Below are 26,804 nucleotides of genomic sequence, written 5' to 3' on the forward strand. Positions count from 1 at the left end.
TTCCCCCATTCAATGAAGAAACTGTCTTTCTTTGCATATTAATTCATGCACATTAACTGAAGATCCAGGACTTTAAACAATTACGGGAAAACACAGATCAATGATCTAATCTATTTAATGTAACATTAAGAAGTGTTCTGTGCTACAGAAGTAATTCTCAGAATGGATGAAAAGTGAATGTCTCATTTCATGAGATACAAACTACCCTTTTATTAATCCTGGCATATAAGGAAAACCTTTTTACAGTTAATTTATTTACAGCGCAATTCTCACTAATGTGTCCATGCAGTATCAGGGAAAATATTCTACATCGTTATTCCTGTAACAGTACCAACTCAGCTTTCATTCAGCACTCAAATCTAATATTTATTATCCAACAGCCATTAATCTTTCCACTGTACATCTCATTGCTCAATGCATAAATTCCATTCCTTTATTGTAAACACTGCCTTAGTCAGATGGCCCCCCTGTTGTTCCAGCATGTCTCTGTATTTTTGTTGAACTACTATTTCTGTACGTAATAAATTTAAATACACAAATACTAACAAGTCTAGGAAACATAACCCTGCATGCTATTCCTGCAACTCAAGATTGCAATTCCAGTACTACAGATCTTTAAAACCCAAGTAATTTGATATGGCAATTCATATTTTAAAACAAAACTGACCTTAAAAGAAACTACTTTTGTTCTATAGCAGGATTTTACTACCCAACAAACACAATTTCCCATTTCTGCTTGCCCTTATATTTCACCTGGTTCTACGTATGCAGCTGAAGCAGACAGACTTCTTGTAAACAAATCAGTAAGTTAATTTTTGAGGCCACCTGCCCTATTAAAAGAATCAAAATCTCTTTCTTTGAGCTTATATAATTTAATTGGGAGACCCCACTTTGTAATTTGTAACAATAACAAACTCCAGACATCCTTTTTCAAAATCCTTTTTTTTTTCTTTTTTAGTATTAACCTAAATTCTGACACAAACTGAATTGCTATAAAAGCATAAAGTCATGTTTCAAATATATTACAAACACTAGCTTTTTCTTTGATAGAAAAAAATGTATTATTTTATCACCTTTACATTACTGTGAAGAATGTATAAGGACACAAGTAATCAAGATTCCATTAATGATGGCATATACATGTTCCCTACCTATAGCAGAGGAATGACCATAAATCATATTAAAAGTTAAATGACACATTTATCTAAAACGAATCAGTAAAATTTCAGTCTCCGGAAAGAGGCATTTTTTGGTTAGGTCAAAGAAGGGAAAAAAAGAACAAAAAACAATAGATAATGCTTGAAAGTAAAATTCACAGCTACTTAGCTACTCAGTACAGCAGCTATTCAGCAAAGACTGAGACAATGTTCCCCAGACATCTGCAGTTCCAAAAATTAAACAAAACCTTGCATTTAAATACTGGATTTGTAAGATAATGGATTCCTGCAAGTACACACAGACAATGAACTACTTACTATATACGTCAGGATTTCATCTAAAAAGGAATTCCAAGGCACAAAAACAAAGGTTTAGGAATTTAAGACTGCTGCTTTCTTCTAGAGATATAATGGAAGAAAGTAACTGGAAGAGATGAAGAAAACTTCAACATGTACAATTTCTCAGCTCCTCATATGATTTAGTTAGCTAAGCACTAGTAATGCTTGCATATAAACTCACAAACAAGCGTAGTTTCATCCCCAAGTAGTAGAACAAGCTGTGTATCATTACTGGGTTATAGAAATACTTAAGCATTTTCAAAACCTTGGTTTCAATGTAGATAGGATCCTCAATCACTTTTAGTTACTTAGGAGGTTTAGTAAACTTCCTAAACCTCCTTTTCAAGTCTGAATTCGATACATCATTTTTCACTCTGGGTTTCAACTGCTGTATCATGATCTGATCCCAGCTGCTTCACTGTAGTCTTGAGGCAGTTGCTCCAAAATAGGAAGGTCTCACCTATTTTTGTGACTCCTGGAATTTTCTTTAGTGTCAAACACTAGATGAGTGTCTCATAAACCTCAGATAGTGTTTCAATAAAATAGCAGGTAGTGTTACTGTACACAAGGATGCCTCCCTGGAGAGGTCTGAAAAATGACTCCATTTGCTTTTCCTCAAGTTCACTGTACAAATTCAACGACTGATGCAAATGAACACTCTTCCACTTGCCAACTCTGTCATAAAACTCAGGAATCAAAGGAGCGAGAAAGGCAAAACAAAACTGCCAGTGTACTTCAGGCACAGATTTTTGGAAAGCGCTAAACATCTCTTGACTGCATATCTCCTTGCATCAGTTCTGCTACTGCGGATATTCTGCATTTCTAGGCCCCACTACTGAAGAGTGTCGAAAGCCCCATGTTTACTAAGACTTAGAAACAGTTGCTCCACTTTAATTTAATGATCTGATTTAATCAATATAATGATGGAAAATTTGTGGTTCTAGTACCTCGTTTCTTTCACATTTTATTACAAAGCCACAAGCCAGAAGGCACTCAGCTGAATAAACAGCACAGGCACGACATTACTAGTCTGATGTGCTACAAATCAGATATAAAAAATAGTTTAGCATGTTAGCATCCACAAGGTGAGCTTGTAGCTTACTTACTCTCTCATTCCAATCTTGTGATGTACAAATGCATTAACTGCAGTCTTAATCCCACATTAGTCACTGACAGATGTTTAAAGCAAAACTGAATTGTCTTTTTATACAGATACATTAAAAAAAATAATTTAGAAAATTTAAACTATTAAGATACAACAACTTAAGTATTCCTCCAGAGTCATTAACTATATGAAATAAAAATTCATCATCTCTATGCACAACTGCACATGTCCACGCATCAACAGGAAAAAAACATGCAATACAACCAAAGAAAGAAACTTAAGCTACATTATTTGTGTCAACTTGCAAGTATTAGAGTTTGGGGATTGTTTCCAGGTTTTGTTTTAAATACTTGGTTGCTTCCAACAGACCGAATAAAAACTAAACAAAAATATTTTTAAAACATGTCTCACTCTCATACACTCCCAGCAAGTGACATACTCTGCTAAAAATACAGCTAGGTATGAGCACATCATTAGTACAAAATAAGCCACATTTTGTTGACTACATCATTCTACACACGTCTTTGTAACACCAAAGTTTAACTATAGATCCACTTTTCCCTTGAACTCCCTCTTATTAATACAGCTTCTTCTTATGAAGAATTTCAAGTCCAGAGGCACAAAGACAACTGTTCACAGATCATTTCTTTTGGGCCTACTCCAGATCACATGTCAACCAAAAATCCTAGCATTTCGTCCTCTTTTGGATCACTTAACTTGCTGTTTTTGCTTAGCTTTGGTAAGTTGCAAATCCAGTACTAATTTTAAAAGTGTAAATACCTCTCCTAAGTTGCAAGTACAGTGCTAATTTTAACATTGCAAATACCTCTCTCACTGGATTGAGATGTCCAATACAGCTCCTTTTTGTGCTGTGCTTTAATAGTAAAATGATCCTTCTGACAGTATCAGGAGTTGTGCTCTGAAGCTACTTTTCTTCTGTTTAATCAGAAGGTTTTAGGAGCAGAATGATACTAGGTTTCTTATTCAGCAATCATATTAGGCCTTTTAAACACATTTTAGATACAACTATATTTCAGTGAAAAGAAATATTTTAAAAACACAACTCCCACGAGCCAAGACAACTTGATTTTCTTGCTGCCAGTAAGCACAGCCACCACAGCCTAAAGGCTCAGCATTCTGGTTCAAGAGCTAATTCAGGTATCATGAAGTATTGACAAACTCAGTATCTCACTTCAGAAACATCCAACACAAAGAAGAGAGGTAGGCAAGATACATACTCTAAATGGAAAGCGCTAATAAGTATGCACGTAGATGGGAAAATTTAAACTGCAGTCATTCACAGAACCATTGCTACCGTGAGAGTCTACCTTCCTTAAGCCTTCCGAGAAAACTGAGCTGAATCCAGTTAAGCAAACACTGATTGAACTGACCCAAGTTCAAATTCCTGATATTACAGGCAGCTTCCATGGACATTATGATGATCCTGGAAGACTCAACAATGTAAAAGATTTAATTTTCAGAAGTGAATACCAACTTAGGGGAATAAAGCGAGGAAAAGCTAAAAGACCATCAAAAAACAGATTTCTGAAGAAAAATTAAGGAGATTTTACTATGAGTAAGACTTTTTCATATGCTCTTCTAATTAACAACACTGTCTTTGTACAAATACCAGTTATACTTCCTCCTCCAGGTTTTACTCCCTGAAGTCAGGGGTCACCATTCAGACCTGAAAGCTGCCTGATTTTAAAGGAAAAGATAATGAGTCTCTCTATTTGTCCTCTAATACCAACCAGAACCTATTCTAGCTGTGGGAAAAAAGCTAGTATTTTTCTCCCCCACATAGGTTCAGTTGTGGAATCTTTCACAATAATGCCTCTGGTGAGGCCGCACCTCGAGTACTGTGTTCAGTTTTGGGCCCCTCGCTACAAGAAGGACATGGAGGTGCTTGAGCGAGTCCAGAGAAGGGCGACGAAGCTGGTGAGGGGCCTGGAGAACAAGTCCTATGTGGAGCGGCTGAGGGAGCTGGGCTTGTTCAGCCTGGAGAAGAGGAGGCTCAGGGGCGACCTTATTGCTCTCTACAGGTAGGCTGTAGTGAGGTGGGGGTTGGTCTGTTCTCCCACGTGCCTGGTGACAGGACAAGGGGGAACGGGCTTAAGTTGCGCCAGGGGAGGTTTAGGTTGGATATTAGGAAAATCTTTTTTACTGAGAGGGTTGTTAGGCATTGGAATGGGCTGCCCAGGGCAGTGGTGGAGTCACCATCCCTGGAAGTCTTCAAAAGACATTTAGATGTAGAGCTTAGGGATATGGTTTAGTGGGGACTGTTAGTGTTAGGTCAGAGGTTGGACTAGATGATCTTGAGGTCTCTTCCAAACTAGATGATTCTGTGATCAAACCAACAGATATCTATTTAGTATTTTATGTTTGTGAATACTCTGGAGCAAAAGTAAGCAGCCTTTCTGCAGTTTTTGCTTTCTGGTGTCCTTTGGCACACAGTTGTTCTTTAAAAGCCTGGCAGTACTTCTTGTCAGAAAGCATCAGTCCGACTCACTGCAGCCTTTAAGAAACAAACAGAACAGCCAACACCCCATTTGCTAGGTTTTATTAAGACTAAAGCAGCACTAAGGGGCATGGTTTACTGATGGGACTCAGTAGGTCAGGCTGATGTTTGGACTTGATCGTAAAGATCTTTTCCAACCTAGGTGATTCTAGTGACTATCCATCCGTATTCTAGAAGTTCAGCTTTGGATTGAGATTCTGTCCTTTCACACTTGTCATCTACCTTCAGCTGATGCAATTGCCAACAAAGCTTACAGATATTTGGATCACTGGGAATATGAAGTCACTAACTTCTGTATACATGGGAAAGAACAAACTTAATAACGATGACAAGCGTCAAGTGCTACTACATGTTTGGATCAAATACAAATTCTACTATTTGTCAACAGTAAAATAATCAAATTCTACTGTGCAGAGCTAAAGGAAAAATCTAAGCTTCCCATTCTTCAAGACAGTGAATAACAACCACCAAACAAATAATTGAAAAGTACTAAATCTTTATCAATAAAGATCACTGAAGCATCATTTCTTAGGATACTATTCTAACCAATGAGTTTTACAAACGGCCCTAACCCCTCAAGTGATGGATATGTTGCAGTCAAAGGTGCATAAAAACAACCTTCCTAATTTCAGAGGCCTTAAAGCAGACATTTATTTCAGAATACAACAAAACAATGTGATTGAGTTCTGAGCTGGTAGAGCACGCAGAACACAATTAAAGAAACTCTTCAAATACAGTAACTAAAGCTACTGCTTAGCCTTTTATTAAAGAAAGAGAAAAGTGAAAGATTTGCATAAAAAAGCCCAACTAGGTAAGAAAATATAAACAAATCAGAACTGCATACTTAAGATATGGAACGGATCCATTGTACTTCTCCGTTACCACTCTGGTAGGCTGAAATCACACTATTTGCATCCCAACCTATAATTCAGCACTACTGGAACATACATACGAATGTTACTCTATTCACAAAACGTTAAAAACCCTTCAAGAAGCATAAAAAAGAAGAAAATGTTGATAAATCAGCTAACTAGTGACTACAGTGTTAGAAGATTCATTTTTAGTAAAACATGCAAAAAATACACACCTTCTCCTTCACCCACTTCAGCACGATCTGGCTTTGTTTCTTTGTGTTGTCCTTCTGCAACTTTCACTGCCACTGCTCTGCAAATAGCTCCCAGCTTTCGATCCAGAGAGCGGACTCCTGCCTCTCTAGTGTATCTAGCATAGAGACAATTGTAAGAGAGATTTCTTTTGAATGTAAACATTTTTTCTTTTTAAAAAATACATTCTAATAAAATGAAACGTAGAAGGCAGTGAGACCTTGAGCTGCTGTAATAAACATAAAAATGTCATGTGCTAATATCAAAGTAACTGTTGTTTGCTGATAGAAGTTAAGAAAGAAAACTACTGAGTGGGAAGAAGACGAGTAACGGTTGGAGCTGAACCTCAGTGAAATGCTAAACAATACTCCAATAACACTGAGCTCTTTTCACGTGCATTAAAAATCAAAAGAGAGTACTATTTTTAAGTTAAAAATAAAATTCACTGAAATTAGATGAGCCGACTAGAAAAGAATATTTTCTTTTAATCTATGAATTAAGAAGAAATGTCAGGCAAAAACATTTACTAAATGCCAAAATGCTGTTCCTGGTCATAAATGTATCAGTTCATTCAATACAATTCTTCCATTGTAAACAAGTCACTTTCAAGTTCAAAAGATGTTCTGATTAGTATCTTTGCTCTCCTGTCCAACTGAAACAGTAGTTCTGATTAGTACAAGCTGTTTAAAAATGCATTTTCAATTTTTAAAACAAATTCCAATTTTTAGACAAATGTGGCCCATCAAATCACAAGAAACAAAATGATAATTACTTTTTTTTCTATGAAGACGACAGAAATAAAATTTCATTCTTTAAAATAAAGTTTGTCTGCTGCCAAGACCATGAATTTACACTGAACACTGCAGAAATACCAGCATCAAGTGCTTCTATTTATGCATGCTGCCTTATCAATTGTGCCAACACAACTGATCCAGAGCTACACTCTCAGAGCCAAAGACACGGAATTCTCTAGGGAAACAAGCATTATTTGGTTTAGAGAGCAGAACCTGACAGAGCTCAGAAAGAGCAATTCCATAAGTTACCAACTGTTGAACTTCTAAAGGTATGAAGGACAACAGATCTTAAGAAGTGCTTTGTGTTATCACTCTAAAATTAATTCACTAGTTACAAGAAAAATAAGTTATTGAAAATTTAAAGCAATGAACAAAGGATTTACCTAGTAATGATGTCTAAAGTGGTTACTTGTGGAATCTGTATCTGCTGTGGAGTAAGGCCATGTTGTTCAAGCTGTTTAGGGATCAAGTGTCTATGAGCAATTTCAATTTTTTCTTCTTGTGTGTATCCTTCAGAAGAAAAAACACATGTTTGCCGATCTTTTTGCTTTTATACTGTAATATCATCAAATTTCATACCAGTTATAATTTTACCTGATTAGATTTAATAATAATAATAAACAATAAACAAACAATATACTTACCTCCAGATCACAAAAATTTACTCAGGTCCCTAAAGTAAGACTTCAGAAAAATCAGAAAAACATTCTCATTTACATTTATAGTCGTTAAATTCTAGGTACCTAAACTGCTCGTCACTCATGTCTAGAAATAATTCCCCTATTTAAGAAACACTCCACTCAGGTACGTGCAAACAAAATGCACAAGTTCCTGTGTAAAGGGTTCTAAAGAGGCCTTAATGTGACAGAGTAAAACATTAAGCATATTCTGTATATGTCTAGAAAAACTGATTTAATATGCACATATGCATGCATGTGTGTGCATACACACAACGATAGCATCAGTCATTGTTTCAGCGATCCTGAAAGTCATTTTGATGCCTTGCAAGGTGATAGCCACACTGGAGAGTTATCTTAATTATTAGGGCAGTCATTAGGAAAGGAAAGGGATAGGTGCAATGTATTATCAAATTGTGATTTAATATAAAACCACACAAATAATCTTCAGAGAAAAAAGTAGGACCGAGATTTCCCACAGTCTAGCCCATGCTCAGACAAAAGACTGGCTACTATATATCAAATGCAGGCTTCCCAGTTCAGGTTGCTTATGCAAGGCCTAAAATTTATACTTCCTATGTTTCGCTGAAGATCCGGTCCTTATTTTACCGAATTACTTCACACAAATGAGAAAACATTTTCAGAAAATAGTTCAATGCACTACGTTTTTTTCTCACACTATTAGTTCATAAACAGTATTTCTAAAAATTGAAAAATTTTGTACTAGTAGGCTTTAGACACCCTAAAGAACTTACTTTGCTGTAGCAAATACACAATGAGAAAGAGGAATAAGCATATCCTAAGTATGTTACAGAGCTATGCTATTTTTCTTTGCATACTTATCAAAGTATAATACCTATGGGCTCTAACTCCTGTGATGCTCACATCCAGCTTCATTTTCTTAAGTCCTAATCATCTCCAAGCAATTTTCACACAGAACTATAAATGTGTGGGCTGACAGAAAACGTTCAACAGATTCTTCTCTTTCCAGTAACTATGTAGGTCTCTGGAGGAGCTTTTCCTTTTCATACCAGTACTTATTTCGATGTCAGACCTAGTCAGTTGCTGCTATTAGTCTTTAACCAGCTACAACTTAAAGGGTGGTTGGTATGATAACTTTGTGGTTATTCATAACCTCACGTGAAGAATAATTTTACTCTTTCAAAGATCTTTCTTCACTGGAATCTTAAAAAGATGCACCCACCAACAGACAAACACATCAATTAGTGAAAATATTTCTCGAGAATGTAATGTTATCTCCATATAATTGAAACTGAACTTTAATAAGTGCTATACTAAAACCTTCCAATTTCATGACAGAGTCTGTAATGGAGGCATTGTGAACAGTCTCTTTTGATGATTCTGGCTGTAAAGTCTAGTTTCCTAGGAGGCTTAACAAACTGCTTTTTATTTCAGGAACAACACCCAACCTTAAGGACTTGCACTAGCCATTTTAATAAAAACACTTTAGTGTTACCTGGAACTTGAATGACTTCCATCCTGTCCAGCAGCGCAGGTGGGATAGTAGCTGTAGTATTGGCTGTGGCTATGAAAAGGACTTGGGACAGATCAAAGGCTACATTTAAGTAGTGATCGGTGAAACTGTGATTTTGTTCTGGATCCAATACCTTAACAAGAGTGAAAATAAAATTGATGCATTTGCTCCATTAGACATAAATAAAATATACACATTTTGTTAATAGGATCTGTCAATCTGACTATATATTCATGAAATATAATACTATTATTATTTAAGCCTCAATACTCTGCCCAGCTCTGACTACTTTAAACTACATTCCATACAACATACCAAAAAAAAAAAAGTTGGTAATAGAACCTTTAATTCTGTCCTATTGACAGCAGTACTGAAATAGATCCTACCTGTCCATTGCTTTGTATTCAACATGAACAATTCAAACAGCACAATTATTTTTAACATAAAATGTGCATAATGAAGTTAAATTATAAAGTTGAATATCAGAAATTGCTGGAAGCTAATTAACTCAGCACAAGGGATATATCACATATTGCTACCAAATGTTTCTGTGACCACTAATGTACCTCCACTACAGAACGCTGCTGATTTTAAGAATTTACTTGCTTAAAATGTTTTCCTGACTCTTCTCTTTCAGTTTTTTTTTGTTTGTTTGTTTGTTTTAAAAAAGAAACAACTTCCTGATGATTACCCTTCAAGTCTTCTAATATGCAATACCAGCAACAGCTCCAACCACTGTAGTCAGCATAACTTTTTGATGCCAAGGGCTGAAGAGGTCCTGTGTAGGCCACTTCTCATGGGACTGAGGTCACTGCGAGTCATTTAACTCTGCATCCATGATTCTATCCTTCCTTCTGATTTATACTGTTGGAAGGTAACAGTTCCTTTCATTGTTAGTATACTTACAATTATTTTAAAAATTGTAGTTTTTCTTCAGTGAATGAAGAAAATAAAACTCACTCCACTGTTTTCCTCCATAAATGAAACTATCAACTTCTATTTTGGCTGGGTCACACATAAACATAATCGGTGAACCAATTTGTTCCTCGCTTTAAAATTCACTATCACATTCAGTTCATAGTATCAGAAACTGACATTTCTAACCAATTGATGCAGAGGTAAAGACAAAAGTGATAGCAAATATATTTGATTTTTTGAGTATTTTCAACTCACTGGTTTTCTTCCTGTTTATTTTTCAAATGATCATTTTTCACTAAAAAAGTTCAAGACTGCTGGAATTTTCACTTAGCATATTAATAACAGGCTTACAAATTAATTTTCCACACACTCTTTTGATATCTTATTTGTTTGGGGAACCCAAAGTTGGGCGCAATATTCTAGATGCAGCCTAACAAGTGCCAAGTAAGGGGACAATCACATCCCTTTATTTATGGGCTATGTCCAGTTAACATAACCCAGGATGCTGTTGGCCTTCTTGGCTGATAAGAATGCGCTGCTGGCCCACATTCACCTTGGTATTAACAAAAATTCCCAGCTCCTTTTCAACTAATCTGCTCAGAAAGCCTTTCCTCAGCTTGTATTCTGGCATAACACTGTTCTTTCCCAAGCTCAGGACTCTGCACTTATCCACGCTGGATTTGTCAGGTTCCTGCTGGCCCATGCTTCCAGCCTGTCTAGGTTTCCTTGGACAGCAGCCCTGCCCTCAAGACTGTGACCGGTCTCCCTTAATTTGGTGACATCTGCTGACATGATGCAAGTGCATGCCATCACCTCCTCGAGATTCCTGATAATAGCAATAAAGAGGACAGGTCCCTGTACAGCCTGTGGTACTCGGAAAACTACAGGCCTGCAGACAGAGCCAGACCCACTAATCACTACGGTCTGAGCCTGATCATCCAACCAGCTTTATACCTGTCTAGGTATCCACCCCGCCAGGCTGCAATTTGGAAAGAATAATGTTGTGGGTGCAACTGGCCAAAGTCTTGCTAAAGTCAAGGTCAGCGACACTCACCGTTCTTCCTTTACACACAAATTCAGTCATTTGTTCATCACAAATAATAACCTGGTTGGTCGGGACTGATCTACCTGGGTAAATGCAGTGACTGCTCCCATCCACTGTGCTCCTGCTCAGGCACTCAGAAATGTGTTGTTTACCACCACCTATGTACCGCCCTCGCTCCATCCCCCCTTAAAGTATCGCCACACTTTTTCTTCCCACATGATGAATTATCAATGCTATGCTCACATGAATTCTCATGTTACAAATAATGGGACCTATGCATCTCCTTAGAAATGGCACACTACTGTCAAAATAATTTATCTGCCCATACCCAAATGAATGCATGCCTTGTCTTAGCAACTTGAATTATAGCCAAGAACAGTGTTTATAATTCTAAAAAAAAATAATGAATTTGAACACTTCTTAGCTAGCTAGGAAATAAACAATTCTTAATTTTCATTACTCTTAAATTCTGTTAAATCTTTGAAAAGTTAAAAATCTTCAGAATAATAATGTTCTATGGTCAGAACAAACTATCACGTTTTATAGCAGGTGCCTGCATGCATGTTTCTCTCTTTCTCCTTCTAGTCTCTAACTAGAAATTCTTACAATTTCTATGAAGTGCTAGGCTGCTCATTATAACATCATATTATTATAAAATAGTTGTGTTATTGTACTTGAGTGCAAAAATGCTATCTGATAAAGGTAAAGCAAGCTGTAATAAAAAACAACTTATCTAAGGAATACCTAAAAATATGAATTATCTGACATTTTCTACAAGGGTTAGGAGTTTCTCTGGACTAATAATTCTGTTACAGTATCAATTTCTTAAGACTTAAAACAGGACCATGCCTACACAATCAAAACAGATTTTCCAAAGCAAATAGAACTGTTCTTCTGTGCTGAAGTTCAAGTTCAAAAGTTTTCAGATACACAACTAATAGAAAAATATTAAGTACAAAAAGAACATTTAATGAACAAAACATCTTGATTAATTTATGGCCGATAGCTCACATGTCTACAAAGGCTTCTCTGTACCAGCATTTTATTACCACAAAATCCAGAATAAGTTCCATGAACATTTAATTGCCTGGCTATGCTCCTGGTCTAATTTCCTGCATACAAATACTCGCTATCAAGCACTTGGATCCATTTCTATTTTCTTCTGTTTTAAAGTGAGGTCATCTAAATTTAGACTAAAGCATTCCCTTGTTGATGAACAGTAACTGGAAATCAGAAGACATTCTGCTTTGCCTAAGCAACAACTCTCCAGCAGCACTAGACCTAAACACATATCCGGCGATTATAAAATACCAAGCTTTGCTTCCAAGCTTATAGGGCATGGCAATTTCCCACACTGCGGACAGTCAGTGAGTGTTTAACACACCTACACAGTAAGGAAAAAAAGAATGTGCAATTTATACTTAACGATGGCACTTACCAAACAAGAACCAGCAGTCTGAAAAACAAATGTGCTATCTAGGTGACCACTTGCTATTGTTTGTTCTCTTACATAATAGCCCACTTTGCTCATTCCAGATGGACTTTCCAGCAGTGTACACCACAAAAAGCTGTCACGTTCGCCGTTCAGGCATAAGTTCTCCTTTACAAGAGGTAAAGCACCTGCTGCAGGATGTTTAGACAGCAGCAGAGAGATATACACATCTCATGTGAGAGCAGCCCAGACATGGTTAACAGAGCAATTACTTCTCCAGATGCAACTTCTGGTCAATTAGCAATAACTTACAGACTGCAGCCCAAGCAGACAGTTGGAAGCTAACCTAACAAGCCTCTGCTGGAAGTAGAAGCTGAGCTGAGTACCACTGAGAATAAGGCTTTAAAATATGGAAAGCAGAAGCATCCCAAAGCAACAAAAAACACCAAAAATTCAAACACAAATAATTAAAAAATAATAATTTAACCTGCTCTAATGTAGCATTTTTCATATTCTAAACACTATATTAAACGCTATCGCTAAAAAAGAGTCAAAAAAATGACTCTGTAGGCAAATACTACTGGAATCATTTACTTTTATCCCCAGCCACAACCTCCCAGATACAGAAGTTAACCGTACTTCGGTCTGACAACTGAGAAGCTTATAGGAATATTTGCTAAATCATTTCAGTGAAAACGTACCAGGCTAGCTCAAAAAATTTAGTTAAATATTTTACTAATCCAACTCATTTTGACTGAAACAGGTAACGAACAATCACAGAAGCAGCTCAAGCTTTTCAGCGATGGCATGGTAGCCTCTGTAGTCAGAAAGAACGTACCCAAGTGGTAGACAGGATAACAGTACAGCAGCTTAACGAAATACTAAATATACACAATACCAAAATCATTAAGTACACTAACACTGAACAGTCTGAAGCGTTTAAGTTTGGCGAACGCTTGCTGTGCCATTACCTTCCTCATCCCCTCCTTTCCTCTTCAGCAGTGCTAGGACAGAAAGATGTGCACAATCTTCAGTGCTAAGATAATGAGGAAGGGCAAAGCTCCTCATCTCTTCCCCATACCCTTGAATATACTCCTTCCTCTCTCTAGCACACTACTAGAACAAAACTGCTAAATGTGTAAATCAGTGGGAGAAGGAATTATATTGGAATATCATCATATTTCATTCACCAGGGAAAGAGAAGGGATGAGTAAGGTTCTGGCAGCTCATTACTGCTCTGTACTGCAGACTCCTTCGATACGTCAAACCTGCAAAGCCCAGGCCTCAGTTCATCACAGCCTCCTGAAATCCCAACAACTAACCTAATTAATAATATCTCAACAGTTGATAGATATTACAACAGTTATCTTCTTCACCAAAGTCCCTGATTTTACCTGTATCTTTACGGAAGTCTCAACTCTTTGTGGTAAAACTATACCATGTACTTCAAAATTGTATTCATTCGTGTCTTGGTCTGAGTCCCAAAGTTAAAGAAAAAGCACACTCCCAGGCAAACATAATAGCTGACTTATGGAAAGCAAAGCCATGTGCCACATCATAATCAGTCAAGAAGTTGGAAACTGTGACTTAAATGAAAAATTTTGCTTCAGCAAGTTAATTACAACATAAATTAAAGAAATGCTGCTAAAAGAACACGCAACTAATTCATATTCCATGCTAGGAACGGTCCAAAATAAGCTTGTATTAAAATTGTTCAAAGAAATAAAGGGAAAACTTGAAAAAAGTTCGCCTACCTTCTGGCTGGTTAGTGGTTCTTTCAGATAGCTAGCAGCATTTGGTCATTAAAAACCAATGCCTTAAAAATCCTCCAAATATATTTAAAGCCTAAAGAGTCTTTAAATATACAGAACACATAGTACAATATACGTCTTCACGCTTAAGTATGGACCACTGACATGAAAAACATCCTTCTTAGTATACTGTATGACAGCATTTGCTTTGTGCACAACTGAGAGGAATTCACGAACTTCAAACATAGTATGTGGTATTTGAGTAAAAGAACTGATGCTTCATGCTATTTTTCCTCTGGTAATTCCTATTTTCCCAAGTCCAATATTTTACTTCATTTTAGTCATAAATGGAAAAACACTTGTAATTTGGTATCTCTTACCTCTAGTAAGGCTGCTGCAGGATCCCCCTGCAAGCTCTTGCCCAGTTTATCAACCTCATCTAAAAGGAATACTGGATTGTTAACTCCAACTGTCTTCAGTCCATTGATTATTCTGCCAGGCATACTGCCAACATAGGTGCGTCTGTGAGAAATAAATGTATGTGGGGAAAGAGGAGTCAGACACATGAAACAGGAGTAGAAACATTGAAAATAAAACTCAAAAATGCAATAATAAGCTGCCTTATAACAATTCTTCCTTTCTTGCACAACTTTTTGGAACTAATATATACAAATACGGAATATGCATCTAAACTGATATAAGCAATTATATTAGAAGATGGAAATTCCAGTTCCATGTTGCATTAGTTGGTCTAGAAAGATAAACTACATAGCCACTGAAGAATAGGAAAACTTTATGGCTTACAGGCATTCTGCATGATTGGACAAGCAGAATGTACAAGTTCTACTGTACGAGCAAGCAGAAACAGATTTGGGAACATTAATACTACAATTTTAATAAGATGATACCGGGTTTTTGTCATCACAATAGAGTTTACAAAGCACGTTACAAATTAGGTCCGAATTCCAAATATGCTGAAATGTTGATATGTACTGCTTTAACTGATACTCATAAAAAGAATCCTATCAACATGAAATGGGATCTTGAACAGTGCAGTGGAACAAAAAGGTATCTGAATTTATTCTGCAAAGCTAGTAAAACTTTTTTCACAATAAATACAGATATTTTACATCCATGCATATCAATTGTTTGCTGTATTTATCATAGCTTTTTCTGCTTGTGTGTAACTAATCAAAATACAATAATGAACAGTACAAAATGCTGATCACTCAGAAGAAAGAGATACATGAAGTGCTGAATTAGAGTACCTATCTCATAACACTCAGAGAGCAGATATGCAGAACAGGCCTGCTTTGCCACATGATCTGTTTTAACACAGTCCAAAATAAACAGGATGACATTTAGAATGATGAAACCAAAAGTACCATGGGAGTAATTTCAAAACATACTAGAGAAGACCTTAAATATGCTAAAAAAAAAAAAAAAAACCACCAACAAGCCACTCTCAAAACACATGGCAGTTATGTTAGTTCCATATAATATTTAATGACTGAGGGTACAAACTGCAGTTACTGTATTTAATTCTGGATCTGGGCAAAAATAAAAGTTGATAAGGTCTTTTAAATAGGCAGAAGTACAATAGAATTTTAGTTTGCCTATTACCACCTCCATGAGACAGCTGTTACAGACTGGAGCAGACCGGTGCAGTATGCACTAGTTTGTCATCACCTCACTGCTTTTTTTTGTAGAGCTTTACTCTGCAGTGAACAAGTGCACTCCTCTCCACTGAGAAGTACACTATATAACATTTATTACTGATCCAGAATCTGCACGGGGGAGCTATTATACTAGCATGTCACTTCATTCTCCATCTGCACACACCAACCTTGCCAAAAGCATGAAAGGATCCCATAAAATGCTATCAAAAAAATATGAGACTGAAGCAGAACTGAAGTTCACAGAAGTGAATCACGTAGCAGTTCAACCAAACTAATCATAGTAGCAATTCTGTTTTTTTCACAGGATGCTTACTGCACCAGTAAATAATTTCATATGCTTCACAGACAATGCAGCATGAATATTTTTAATATTCTTTCTATACCAATAATAAGATAAAATATTTAAGTAAACATTAAACCTTCTTACTTGCTTGATACATTATTCTCAAGTACATGCTTAAAGACAATACACTGAGCACGTGTGTATTTATACACACTAAGTTTTAGCTGATCCTTTTAAATTCTATACATTTTTGAGACACCTGTGTTCCGACCGGTTATAAAAAACAGCTTTGGCTTATAAACTGAATGGAGGCATACTGGGTTTCTCTAGTGCAGGGAAAGTACTGAGAACAACCAGCTCTTTCTCTGCCTTTACCATCTGATTGCAACAAAACAGTTCAAAGAATAAAGGCACTAGGTACCAAAAGATTTTCTGAATAGCACGTGTTCATTTACACCCTCACCCTTTTTTTTTATTATTTTTTTTTTTTTCAAAAAGAAACACTGTAAAAAAAATCAGGGTTTTTCTTCCCTGATAAACAGCAGATATTGTTATTCTTAGATTGAAATGCACTTTTCCCCCCTCAACCCTGAAGCCAGACTTCAATTCACAGTCATTTTAGTTTAAAGAAGATTTGGGTATTTAATGACACAGGAACACTTGTAGAAGATTCTCGTATACACAAAATCTTTCAGTGAAATTGTTGTGCACAATCAAGTTCCTTAATATTGCACAAAAACCAAGCTCTAGGAAGGATGAAACAACGCATCAAGATGCAGTTATGGAAAAACAGGAAAACAGATAGGTACTGAAGCCAATTTGTAACAAGTCACATGAGATTAACAGATCAGAGAATATCAAGAGTATCAAAATTAAAGGGCTTCTAAAGCAAGAGATAAGAAAAAGATTCCAACAGTTACAGCAAATTATTAAAAGATTCTTTGTTTAAATGCACTCTGTCCAAAATAAGCCTTGGGTCATGAGCTACCACATAAAAAATAGAAACGACAGTCCAACTGAAATGGGTCTACTGTTACTAAAAGGATGAAATGGTTACCTATACAACTCAAAACATCTTCAAGAAATCAAAGGCCAAAATTAAAGGAACTTTTTGCAGGAAATATGGAGGAGTTCTGCAAAATACCATCATCTCCACAGAATTAGGGATAATAGATGATAAAAGTACATGGAGGCTAAAGTATTCTACTCTTCCTTTCACTATGTAACAATTGACTAGTCTTTCTCTTCCTCCCTCCTGTACATTCTTCTTCTCATTTGCAATTTAAATTGTCTCTAGATTTGGTAAATCAAACAATTAACTTCAATGTAAATGTTTAATCAACACATTGCATTTCAAATAAAAGCATGTTCAAGTTAATTTACACAACAGAAACTTGGGTCTATACATTTTAGGATAACAAATACCTAGGTATCAATCTACTCTTCTCATGTGTAACAGCCTAAATCTGTGATACACCTTCATTTATCAGAGATGGACAAATGCCTATTTCATTATGCTACTTATCAAAGACTCACGATCTTCAGAGTGAGTAAGGAATGCTAATGCCACACATTTAACAACAAAGAAGAACAACCTAGTATTTTACCTTAAAAATACAAACATAGATAGCCTGTCTAATTTCTAAACAGTTACTATGGAACACAACTGAATGGAAGAGCCCTCTGAGAGACAGACTCAGCAGATATTTACATATAAAAACACTGCAATATCGTAACATTAAAATTACAAGCAGATATGGCCTTTTATCTGTTTGGACATCAACCTTTGCCTTGTAACATGTAAAAACAAACGCTGCTGTTTGTGAGCAGCAGCCGCTGATTGTAAGGATGTCATTCTCTATTTTCATTATTTTAGCAAGGGTTAAAAGAAAGAAAAACGATGTTCTAACATTAGCATTTTGATATAATGTGGCTTTGCTCAGTTTTTGACACACTGCTTCTCTCCATGCATGCAACCTAGAAACAGCATCAGCTCCTTTCCATTAAAACAGGAAGTTCAGATCAAGTTTCCTGGCTGTCTCTCCTCTGTAGTAACAGCTGAAAAACACCTTAAGAGTTCATGCTACAGAAGGTCTATAATTTAGTAATCTTTTTATTTTTAAATCAGTGAAAAGTTACCCTTAAGAAACACTAGAGCTGCACAGCCTGGTATCAGGAGCTACCTATCATAGAAAAAAGACAGGTGGAAAATCTAACTTGATCAGTTCTCCCAAGGTACACTAGGAATGTTAATGAATCAGAACCCTTAAAGCAGTCTTAGTATTATGGATAAAAGCATGACCCAATTTCTTCACGTTGTTCTATGACAAACAGTTTTAAATTGTTTTTAACTACAGTGGTTTTCAAACTGCAGAATTAAGGAAAGATAACAACGTTAATGCCACTGGAGATATTATTTATGATCTGGGGTGCACCTACCCAAGTGCTTTACAAATGTATCTATGCTTTGCAATTGTGTAACAAAGCTATTCTGCAGGGGTCAAACTTTTTTTTTTTTTCTTTTTTTTTTTTTCCCCTAGTACAACAAGGCCTGTACTATGGCTGGTCAGGAACTGCACCTTTTCACACACAGATGCACCTGAACAAATCTTCAGCACATAGCTAAGCCAGAAGTAATCCAAGCTTCTGGAAAGTGAAGAGTGCTGATAATAAAAGAGCACTTCGCACAGGGAAGAGAGAGAGATACACAGTGATCTCACTAGCACCTCTATAAATGAACGGTGCAATTACATCTTTCCTTTTTAAAAATAGAAAACTACACACATGCAAGAGAGAAGATCATATAGTTCGTGCATGGAACAAAGTATCAGGACTGAGGAGATCTTACACTCAGTGAACTTACTGGGTAACAGTTGTTTTTTTTTAAATTCAAGTTACCACCAAGAATAAAAGAGCAAACTTTTACATATGGTGTAGCTGAGTTGTACATGTAACAACAGCTGGAGGATGTCTGATAAAGCAGTTCTGTTTTTGTACCAAGCTGATGACTTCATTTGGGGAATGCAGAACAGTAGTAGCTGCTCCGCACCCAATCAAAAACAACTCACAGAAACCCCAGCTGCAGGCACATGATCCACACTTCAATGGTCGAAACTGGGCACTTGCAGATTGCCCTAGTTACACCTCACGCAGAACAGCACACGGAGACACCACCACCCTCCCTGCTGCAATCCAATACGTTTTGCTTTGCTTGCTGAATCTAGCAGCACACCCCTTTCACCTGCGACAGTAACACACTGCCAAAGCAAATGCCATTTCAGGCACTATCTGCTTGCAAATGAGATGGATCCACAGTTTCTTTCTTAATGTTTTAGTACACTTGGTACATTCTGTAAATGTTTAGTACATTAGTGGTACATACGCTATCGTTTTTCTGAGGTGTTAATGGTATCTTTTAACTTACGCCTTAAAGCCTAAATGGGAGCTTTGAGGAGAAAAAGAAGGGCTCCCAACATGTAGTACTAGACAACCAGCCTACTTATCAGTAACACTCAGGAAACAGGAACCTATGTCTCCTCCACGTTCAGACAGCTTCTGTAATTCCTTTCTTCGACTGCTGCCAGAAGCACGATACGGATTCACTTGACTGGGATTAACTTGGAGGATCTATTCATGCAAAAGGACATTACAGAGAACAGTTTACAGAAAGGCTGTAGTTTTAACTTGATTAAATCTGAGAAGCAGAAATGCAGAACAAAAACTGTAGTAGAATTTAAAAAAAATGTATTCAACTTGGTTTTTTGCTTACACAAACCTTGCAAAAGCAGTTGGTTACAAGGGACTCCTACTAGCTGCCATGATGTTCTAGTGTTCAACTATAAACTCATTTGTTGAAGAGTAACCACATAAAACTCTTGTCAGTTCTGGGTAGTGTTTTTCCTTTCTTGTCTTATCAAATACTTCCCATCAGCTAATTTTTTGCATTTTTTTTTAAATGAAGATTAGCTTCTCACATGCATTAATAATTTAATAACGCCTTCAAAAATACTATGACAGCCACAAGCACCTGAATTTGACAGTTTTTAAAGTCCTTATGTAACTGTAGCCTTCTGTATTAGGTGTAAGTGCAAGACAGAAAGCCAAAAATTAAATAAAGAAAACAGTAAGGAATTACCAGCAATTGAGTAAGAGTTGATGACAGTTTTACTTTTGTTCATAATGTCTGCTTCACAGACACGGTCTCCCTTTTAGAAATGCTTGATTCGCACCGAGCTGTGGAAAAAGTTACTTAATGTCTGTAAATGCTTAGTATTCAACAGCCTCTAGTGGTTCCAGTTCAAACAGCAACTGGTAGTTGAACTACACTTAAATTACTTTTAGGATCCATACCATAAGTAATTTGAAACATGAGAATCCTTACTTACTAAAACAGTGACACTTTGTGAATTACAGGAATAACATCCAGTGAAGAAGGAGGGCAGTCTTGCTGCTTTTTCCATTAGTATCTAAGTAAACTGGCAAGAAGGCCAGATACTGCAAAGGTTTACAAAACAATCACAGACACACTGTTGCTAGACACTGAAAAATGATATATTAAAACAAATGTATCTACAACCTTCTACTATGCAATATTTAGACCTCCAGTGGCTGCTGGGTATGTTGATTAAACCTACCCTAAGAAAAGACTTAAGATGATCATTCAAGCTACATGCTCAAGGCCAAACTAGGTGTGTCCAACAGTGGAAAACAAAACCCTGCAGATTTGTGACAGAAGAATGCGTATAGGAATAAACACGTATTACTCATTTTCCCAAGGGAGCTCAACCAAAGGTCTACAAAACAACTCTGAATTTTAAGTTGTTATCAAGTACAAAACCACTGTTTCAATACTTTTTCTCCCATGTTCTGGGTGAAGAAGTGACTGATCAATAATATATTAAACACTAGATTCCTAGTAATACATTACATCCCGGATTCCTAGAAGTTTATGCACAAGAGTTTCACCACAAGATTCCCCAGCTGGGACTCTGAACTTCCACCACGCCAATGTGCTCACTCATACAACGAGCTTACACACTGACAAGTTTGATACCACAAAATAAACTTTTGTTAGGCATTTAAGTTTTCATTAAAATCAGCAGTGAAGTAATAAGAATACCAAGGTCTTTTTTATGCCTTGAAAACAAGAAGAAATCACAGGATAATCTGGAACCGAAGCAACGCTGACGGTGTATTCTGAGAGCTGAAAACAGCAGCACAGCCATGGGGCAAAATTATCTGCTACACAGCATCAACAAAGAACCAATTTTAATTTGCAATTATTCGCCAACTGCTGTAAGGAGAAATCTCATGGTTTTACAGATCTGTAGAGCCCCAACAAATTCATTATTCCAAACTTCTTACACTGCATGCAGTAAGCACAGAAGATGGTTAACGGAACCAAAAATGCTGCACTGATGTTTAGCAGTTACTTATCTACATTACCCATTCGTTATGCTTCCAGTTGTGAGGTATGGGAAACAAACTGATATAAACAAATGGTTTAGAAGATTAAGGTGTAAAGAGATGTAAGATGAAAACAAAAGTCCTAAGGAAAGTTAACCAAAAAATCTCCTTTGAAGTCTTTCAGCTTAAGTTCCTTGTAAAAACGGAAAAATAGTACACCAACAAGTTTGAAATACTATTAATAACTCAGTTGTTATTCCTGAGCAATTTTTAAGCATCACTTACAGTTTTTATTCTGGCTTTAGTATCAAACATTGTTATAAAGTACTGAATTGTTGATAAAACACTACTTTTTGTAACTAAATCTTTGCACTCCCCTTCAAAGGAGAAAAATCAGATCCAATATTAAGAAAGTTGTTTGCATTAGACTTTCTACTGAATTTTAGTACACAGGGCCAAAATAACAGAAGATTAAATGGCTTAAAAATATAACTGCACTTTTAATTATCCCAAGCATATGTCAATTCTTAAGTCACAAACTTTTGAACTTTGCAGTTCATGATTTTTGTGTTGCATTTCTATATCTATTTGTGATTATTCTGTTCTCCACTGTTACAATAAAGGGCAGTAGCAGAAGGATAAATACCTATCTCAACACTGAACATACTCTCCTGTTATTAAAATTATATTACTGAATACCAATGAAAATCAATTAATAACTACCAGTGTTTGAAATTAGTAAAATCTCTCTACATCAGCAGAACAATTAAAATAATCGATATGTTCTGTAATAAAAGAAAAAAATACACGTAGGAAAGGAGTAAATTGTTACCTGTGGCCTCGAATATCAGACTGATCACAGACTCCTCCTAAGGCAATTCTGTGGAATTCTCGACCCAAAGTCTTTGCAATTGATCTTCCAACACTAGTTTTACCAACTCCTGGGGGTCCCACAAAACAAAGAATGGGTCCCTTGAGGTTGTTTTTAAGCTGTCTGACAGCTAAGTACTCCAAAACTCTCTTCTTCAACTTCTCCATAGCATAATGATCATTATCCAAAAGAATTCGAGCTGCACGAATTTCTAGGCGATCTATCATTAACAACAGAAAGGATATCAGCACATTTCCCCTTTGAAATGGAAACAATTCATTCTACAGTACAACAGAAAAAAAATACATTCTCAAACACATTCAGTAATGGAATCTTCCCAACACACACAATTGTACACAATGTTTTACTAAAACAACGTTCTTATAATCCTTTTTTCTTTAATAAGGAAAAGTAAATTGCTATTTAAACTATTACTATAAACTATAAATTACTATTACTATAAACTATTGTGGGAATAGAAATGTTGTTTTTGCAGAGTTACATTGTTTAGAAGGAGGGAATGTGGTACTGAGATATGCTTACAGTGATAAGAAAGTTTAGCAGGCGACCTAGTAAAATGCAGACAACCAGTCTCCTTAGGACAATTAGGTGAAAATCACGGTGTCAAGTCAAGTCAGATAAGTGAAGAAACATTACCACTTCAAACAGTAAAAATGTCAAAAGAAATTTGAAATTTAACAGGCCGGCAACTGAAGGCCATGCATTGTTTGTGAAGCATCAGATAGATTGTGAACCTGGATTACCCACTCAGTGGGGAAACAGGGGAGGGTCCTGCCATCAAAAGGTATATAAACTGTGTTTTGGAACTAGTAGATGCGCTCTCTCCTGCTTGTGGGGCGCCCGCCATTGCAATCGCGAATAAATTACTACTTCACTGAGATCCTCGCCTGAGCCTAAGTTATTGGCTACAGAGTGTTTCTCACAATTTGGGGGCTCGTCCGGGATCCAGTCACCTACTGGGGAGCCCCACCGCCGCAGCAGCAGGAAGGCATGCCCCGCTGATTTCAGCGGTCCTGTGCATCGACGGTGGCGGTTCTGCGGAAAGCTGACAGAGGGCCCGAGACTGGTTAAAGAGGCAGGATCCGTGAAGTAGTGGGGAAAGGAAGAAGGTAGGCACTCCGGGTTTTTAAGAATCGATCCGGTAACTCTGTGCACAGACCAAGGTAAGAAATATTAAGTATTGCCTTGGGGGTCGGGTATCTGGTGTATGGTAAGCCCTTGCACGGGGAAGTGCTGGCACTACACCAGGGGAATCTGGTGTACGGTAATCCTTGCACGGGGAAGTGCTTGGAAGTACACCAGGGAATCTGGTAAACTCAGGTGTGCGGTAACGCTGGCACGGGGAAGTGCTTGGCGGTACACCCCCATCTTTCAGTACGTTGGTGTGTGGTACACTGCAGAAGGGAAAATTCTGTAGCACATACTGGCGAGGGTTAGGAAAGATGGGAAGTACGAGTTCCAGGGAATCTGGTAAACTCATAGGTGTGCGGTAACGCTGGCACGGGGAAGTGCTCGGCGGTACACCCCCATTTTTCAGTACGTTGGTGTGTGGTACACTGCAGAAGGGAAATTTCTGTAGCACATACTGGCGAGGGTTAGGAAAAATGGGAAAATATGAGTTCCAGGGGACAGGGAGATATCCCTGGGGGAGTGCCTACTAATAGTTCTTCCTGAAGAATGATAAGAAATTGGAAACATAATCCCAAAATTAGAGGGATTGTAAAAGAAAAATAATTTTAAAAAGGTTAAATATTGTGTATCAGTCTGGACAAAAGAACCAATTAAGGAAACAGCAGTATTTTGGCCAAAATACGGGTCTGATGAAAATTCAGGCTTTAAATTTATGTGTAAACAAGAAGATTCCTTTTTCAGAGAAGGAGCCAAGTTATGCTCCCTATAATCTTAATATTGAACTGGTGGCAGCAGCAGTCACTCCAGGAAGGGAGACAGGGACTGTAATTAACACTGTCCCTAAAAAAGTATCGTACCCTAGGCTCCGGCAAGAATTAGAACAAGGTAGAAGATATACTGAGAATTTTGCCTTCCCTGATACTAACAGTATTAACACTAACTGTGTATCCTCTTAGGTGAACTACCCCCCCCTCCTTACCAGCAGAGAGGTTAGGACTTTTAAGAAGGAGAGGAAGTCTTTATTTGAGGACCCCGACAGCCTAGTTGAACAATTAGACCAGTTCCTACGACCTGATTTATACTCTTGGGGGAGGGAATTATGTCTATAAGTATGTTGTTTACAGGGAAAGAAATGGGAATGATCAGGAGGAGAGCTGCTATACAAGAATGGGAAAGAGCTCATCCTCCAGGACCAGGGGTAATACCGGCAGGGCAGAAATACCCACTTGCCAATCCTGGCTGGAATAATAATAGTGTGCAACACAGAAATCATATGAGAGACTTGGGGTCAGAATGAGAAAGTACTTGGGGATAAGACCTGAGGACCCAGTAACCCAAGGGCTCTTGAAAGTTCATTGTGTGATTAAAGCCTGGCAAAATACGCAGAAAATGATTCAGAAGGTGGGGGGATGTAGTGAACAGTCACTGGGGGACCCTCCTGCGGGAGGCCTGGGAGGTGTGTGTCCGAAGGGGAGATAAGAAGGAAAAAAAAAAAAAAAAGAGCGAAACTAATGGTATTGACAGTGCAGCGGGTAGTGAGGCAGAGGGTTGGAGAAAGAGGAAGAAAATCTTCAGGGAGAGTCAGGGCCAGGATGGAAAGGAGAGGAAGAGAGATGAAGGAATGGCAGGCAAAGAAGGCTGCCTGTGTTGTGGCCTGAGTCCTAGCAGGGACAGGCTTTGATAAGATGTTTTAAGTGTGGCCAGGCTGGCCACTTCGAATAGGAATATGTGGAGTGGAAGAAGGAGGGAAGAAGGAAAATGGGATGAAATATGCTATATTGATATGTTGTTTATCTTGGAGGGAAAAAGTATGGAATTAAGTTGGACCCTGACTGAGCCTTTGGTGCTGGTATTAAAGTACAGGCTGGAGAAAGATAAAGGAAGTGTTAAAAGGGTTGCTGAAGGGGTTAAAGGTGTGGCATGTAGTATTTAACAGAGCTGTTTGAAGTTGAATGAGCAGGGAAAGGGGATGTAGGCATTATCTAAGTAACAGTCTAGAAGTTTTGGTATATTTGCATATTTGCTGTGGTGTTTGGTCAGTTTCCCAAGCATCGGGGAGGGGGACGGTGGGGGGGAACAGCCTGCTCCACCAGGAGCCTCTCCAGCGGCCGCAGGGGGGCTTCGGCTCCAGCGCCTGGAGCGCCTCCTCCCCCTCCTTCTGCACTGACTTTGGTGCCTGCGGGGGGGGTTTCTCGCTCTCCCAACTGCTGTTGAGCAGCAGGTTTTTGTTTGTTTGTTTGTTTGTTTTTGTGGATGTGCTCTCACAGAGGCACGGCCTGTATTGCTCATGGCTTGGCTCTGGGCAGCAGTGGGCCCCTTTAGGGCCAGATGAAATTGTCCCTTATGTGCCACGGGGAGGCTTCTGTTTTTTTTTTTTTTTTTCCTCACAGGGGCTGCCACTGCAGTTTCCTACCCCCCCCACTCACAGCCCCCGAACCTTGCCATCAAACCCAATACACTGGGGAGCAGCTAGGTCATTACTGACTTGTAAAGTATCAGGGATTAAATTAACTAATGAAACCCTAAAAAGTGATGGGGGTAGAAGGGACTGGAATAACAGTGCCACTTTTGGGGGATACCAAGCTGAGACCAGGGGATAAAATGATCACTGGGTAATTATTGTATGTACCCAAGGCAGGGACTAACTTGTTGAGAAGGGATTTGATGGTTAAATTGGGCATTCAAATAGTAAATTGTTAGACTGGAATAACAGTGTTATTAATGGAGTGCTCTCAGGCCCTGAGAGCAAACATACATGTATATTCACCTCTGACTGGAAAGACCCTGAAATGGGGGCGGAAGCAACAATATAGGTGGACAATTTTACCCCAAGGGTTTACTGGGCCACCTATCTATTTGGTTAAGTTCTAAAAAAGATTTTGGAGCAATTACAACCTCCCAAGGGGGTATTAATGTTAACAAATATATGGATCGTTTTCTATTGTCAGGACAGGAGAAAAGAGTTGTGAAGAAAGCTACTAACAAGCTATTCAACTTTCTGGGAAAGCAGGGCTTGGGAGTATTAAAAAAAAAATAAATAAATTACAATATGGAGAAAGAGAAGTCAGGTATTTAAGGC

General features: G+C 37.8%; 1 protein-coding gene across 1 annotated transcript in view; it reads right to left on the reverse strand.

Annotated features, from left to right (window-relative positions):
- LONP2 (lon peptidase 2, peroxisomal) overlaps positions 1-26,804 on the reverse strand; it is a 50,944-nt gene that overhangs the window by 13,611 nt on the left and 10,529 nt on the right. Inside the window, exons 7-11 of the mRNA XM_068693894.1 lie at positions 22,535-22,793; positions 14,715-14,856; positions 9,171-9,321; positions 7,400-7,526; positions 6,207-6,340 (exon numbers count right to left, since the gene is read on the reverse strand). Coding sequence (XP_068549995.1) covers positions 6,207-6,340; positions 7,400-7,526; positions 9,171-9,321; positions 14,715-14,856; positions 22,535-22,793 — 813 coding nt within the window. The remainder of the gene's footprint in view (positions 1-6,206; positions 6,341-7,399; positions 7,527-9,170; positions 9,322-14,714; positions 14,857-22,534; positions 22,794-26,804) is intronic.

The sequence above is a fragment of the Anas acuta genome, chromosome 10 (genome assembly GCF_963932015.1).
Source record: "Anas acuta chromosome 10, bAnaAcu1.1, whole genome shotgun sequence".
NCBI classification, from domain to species: domain Eukaryota; kingdom Metazoa; phylum Chordata; class Aves; order Anseriformes; family Anatidae; genus Anas; species Anas acuta.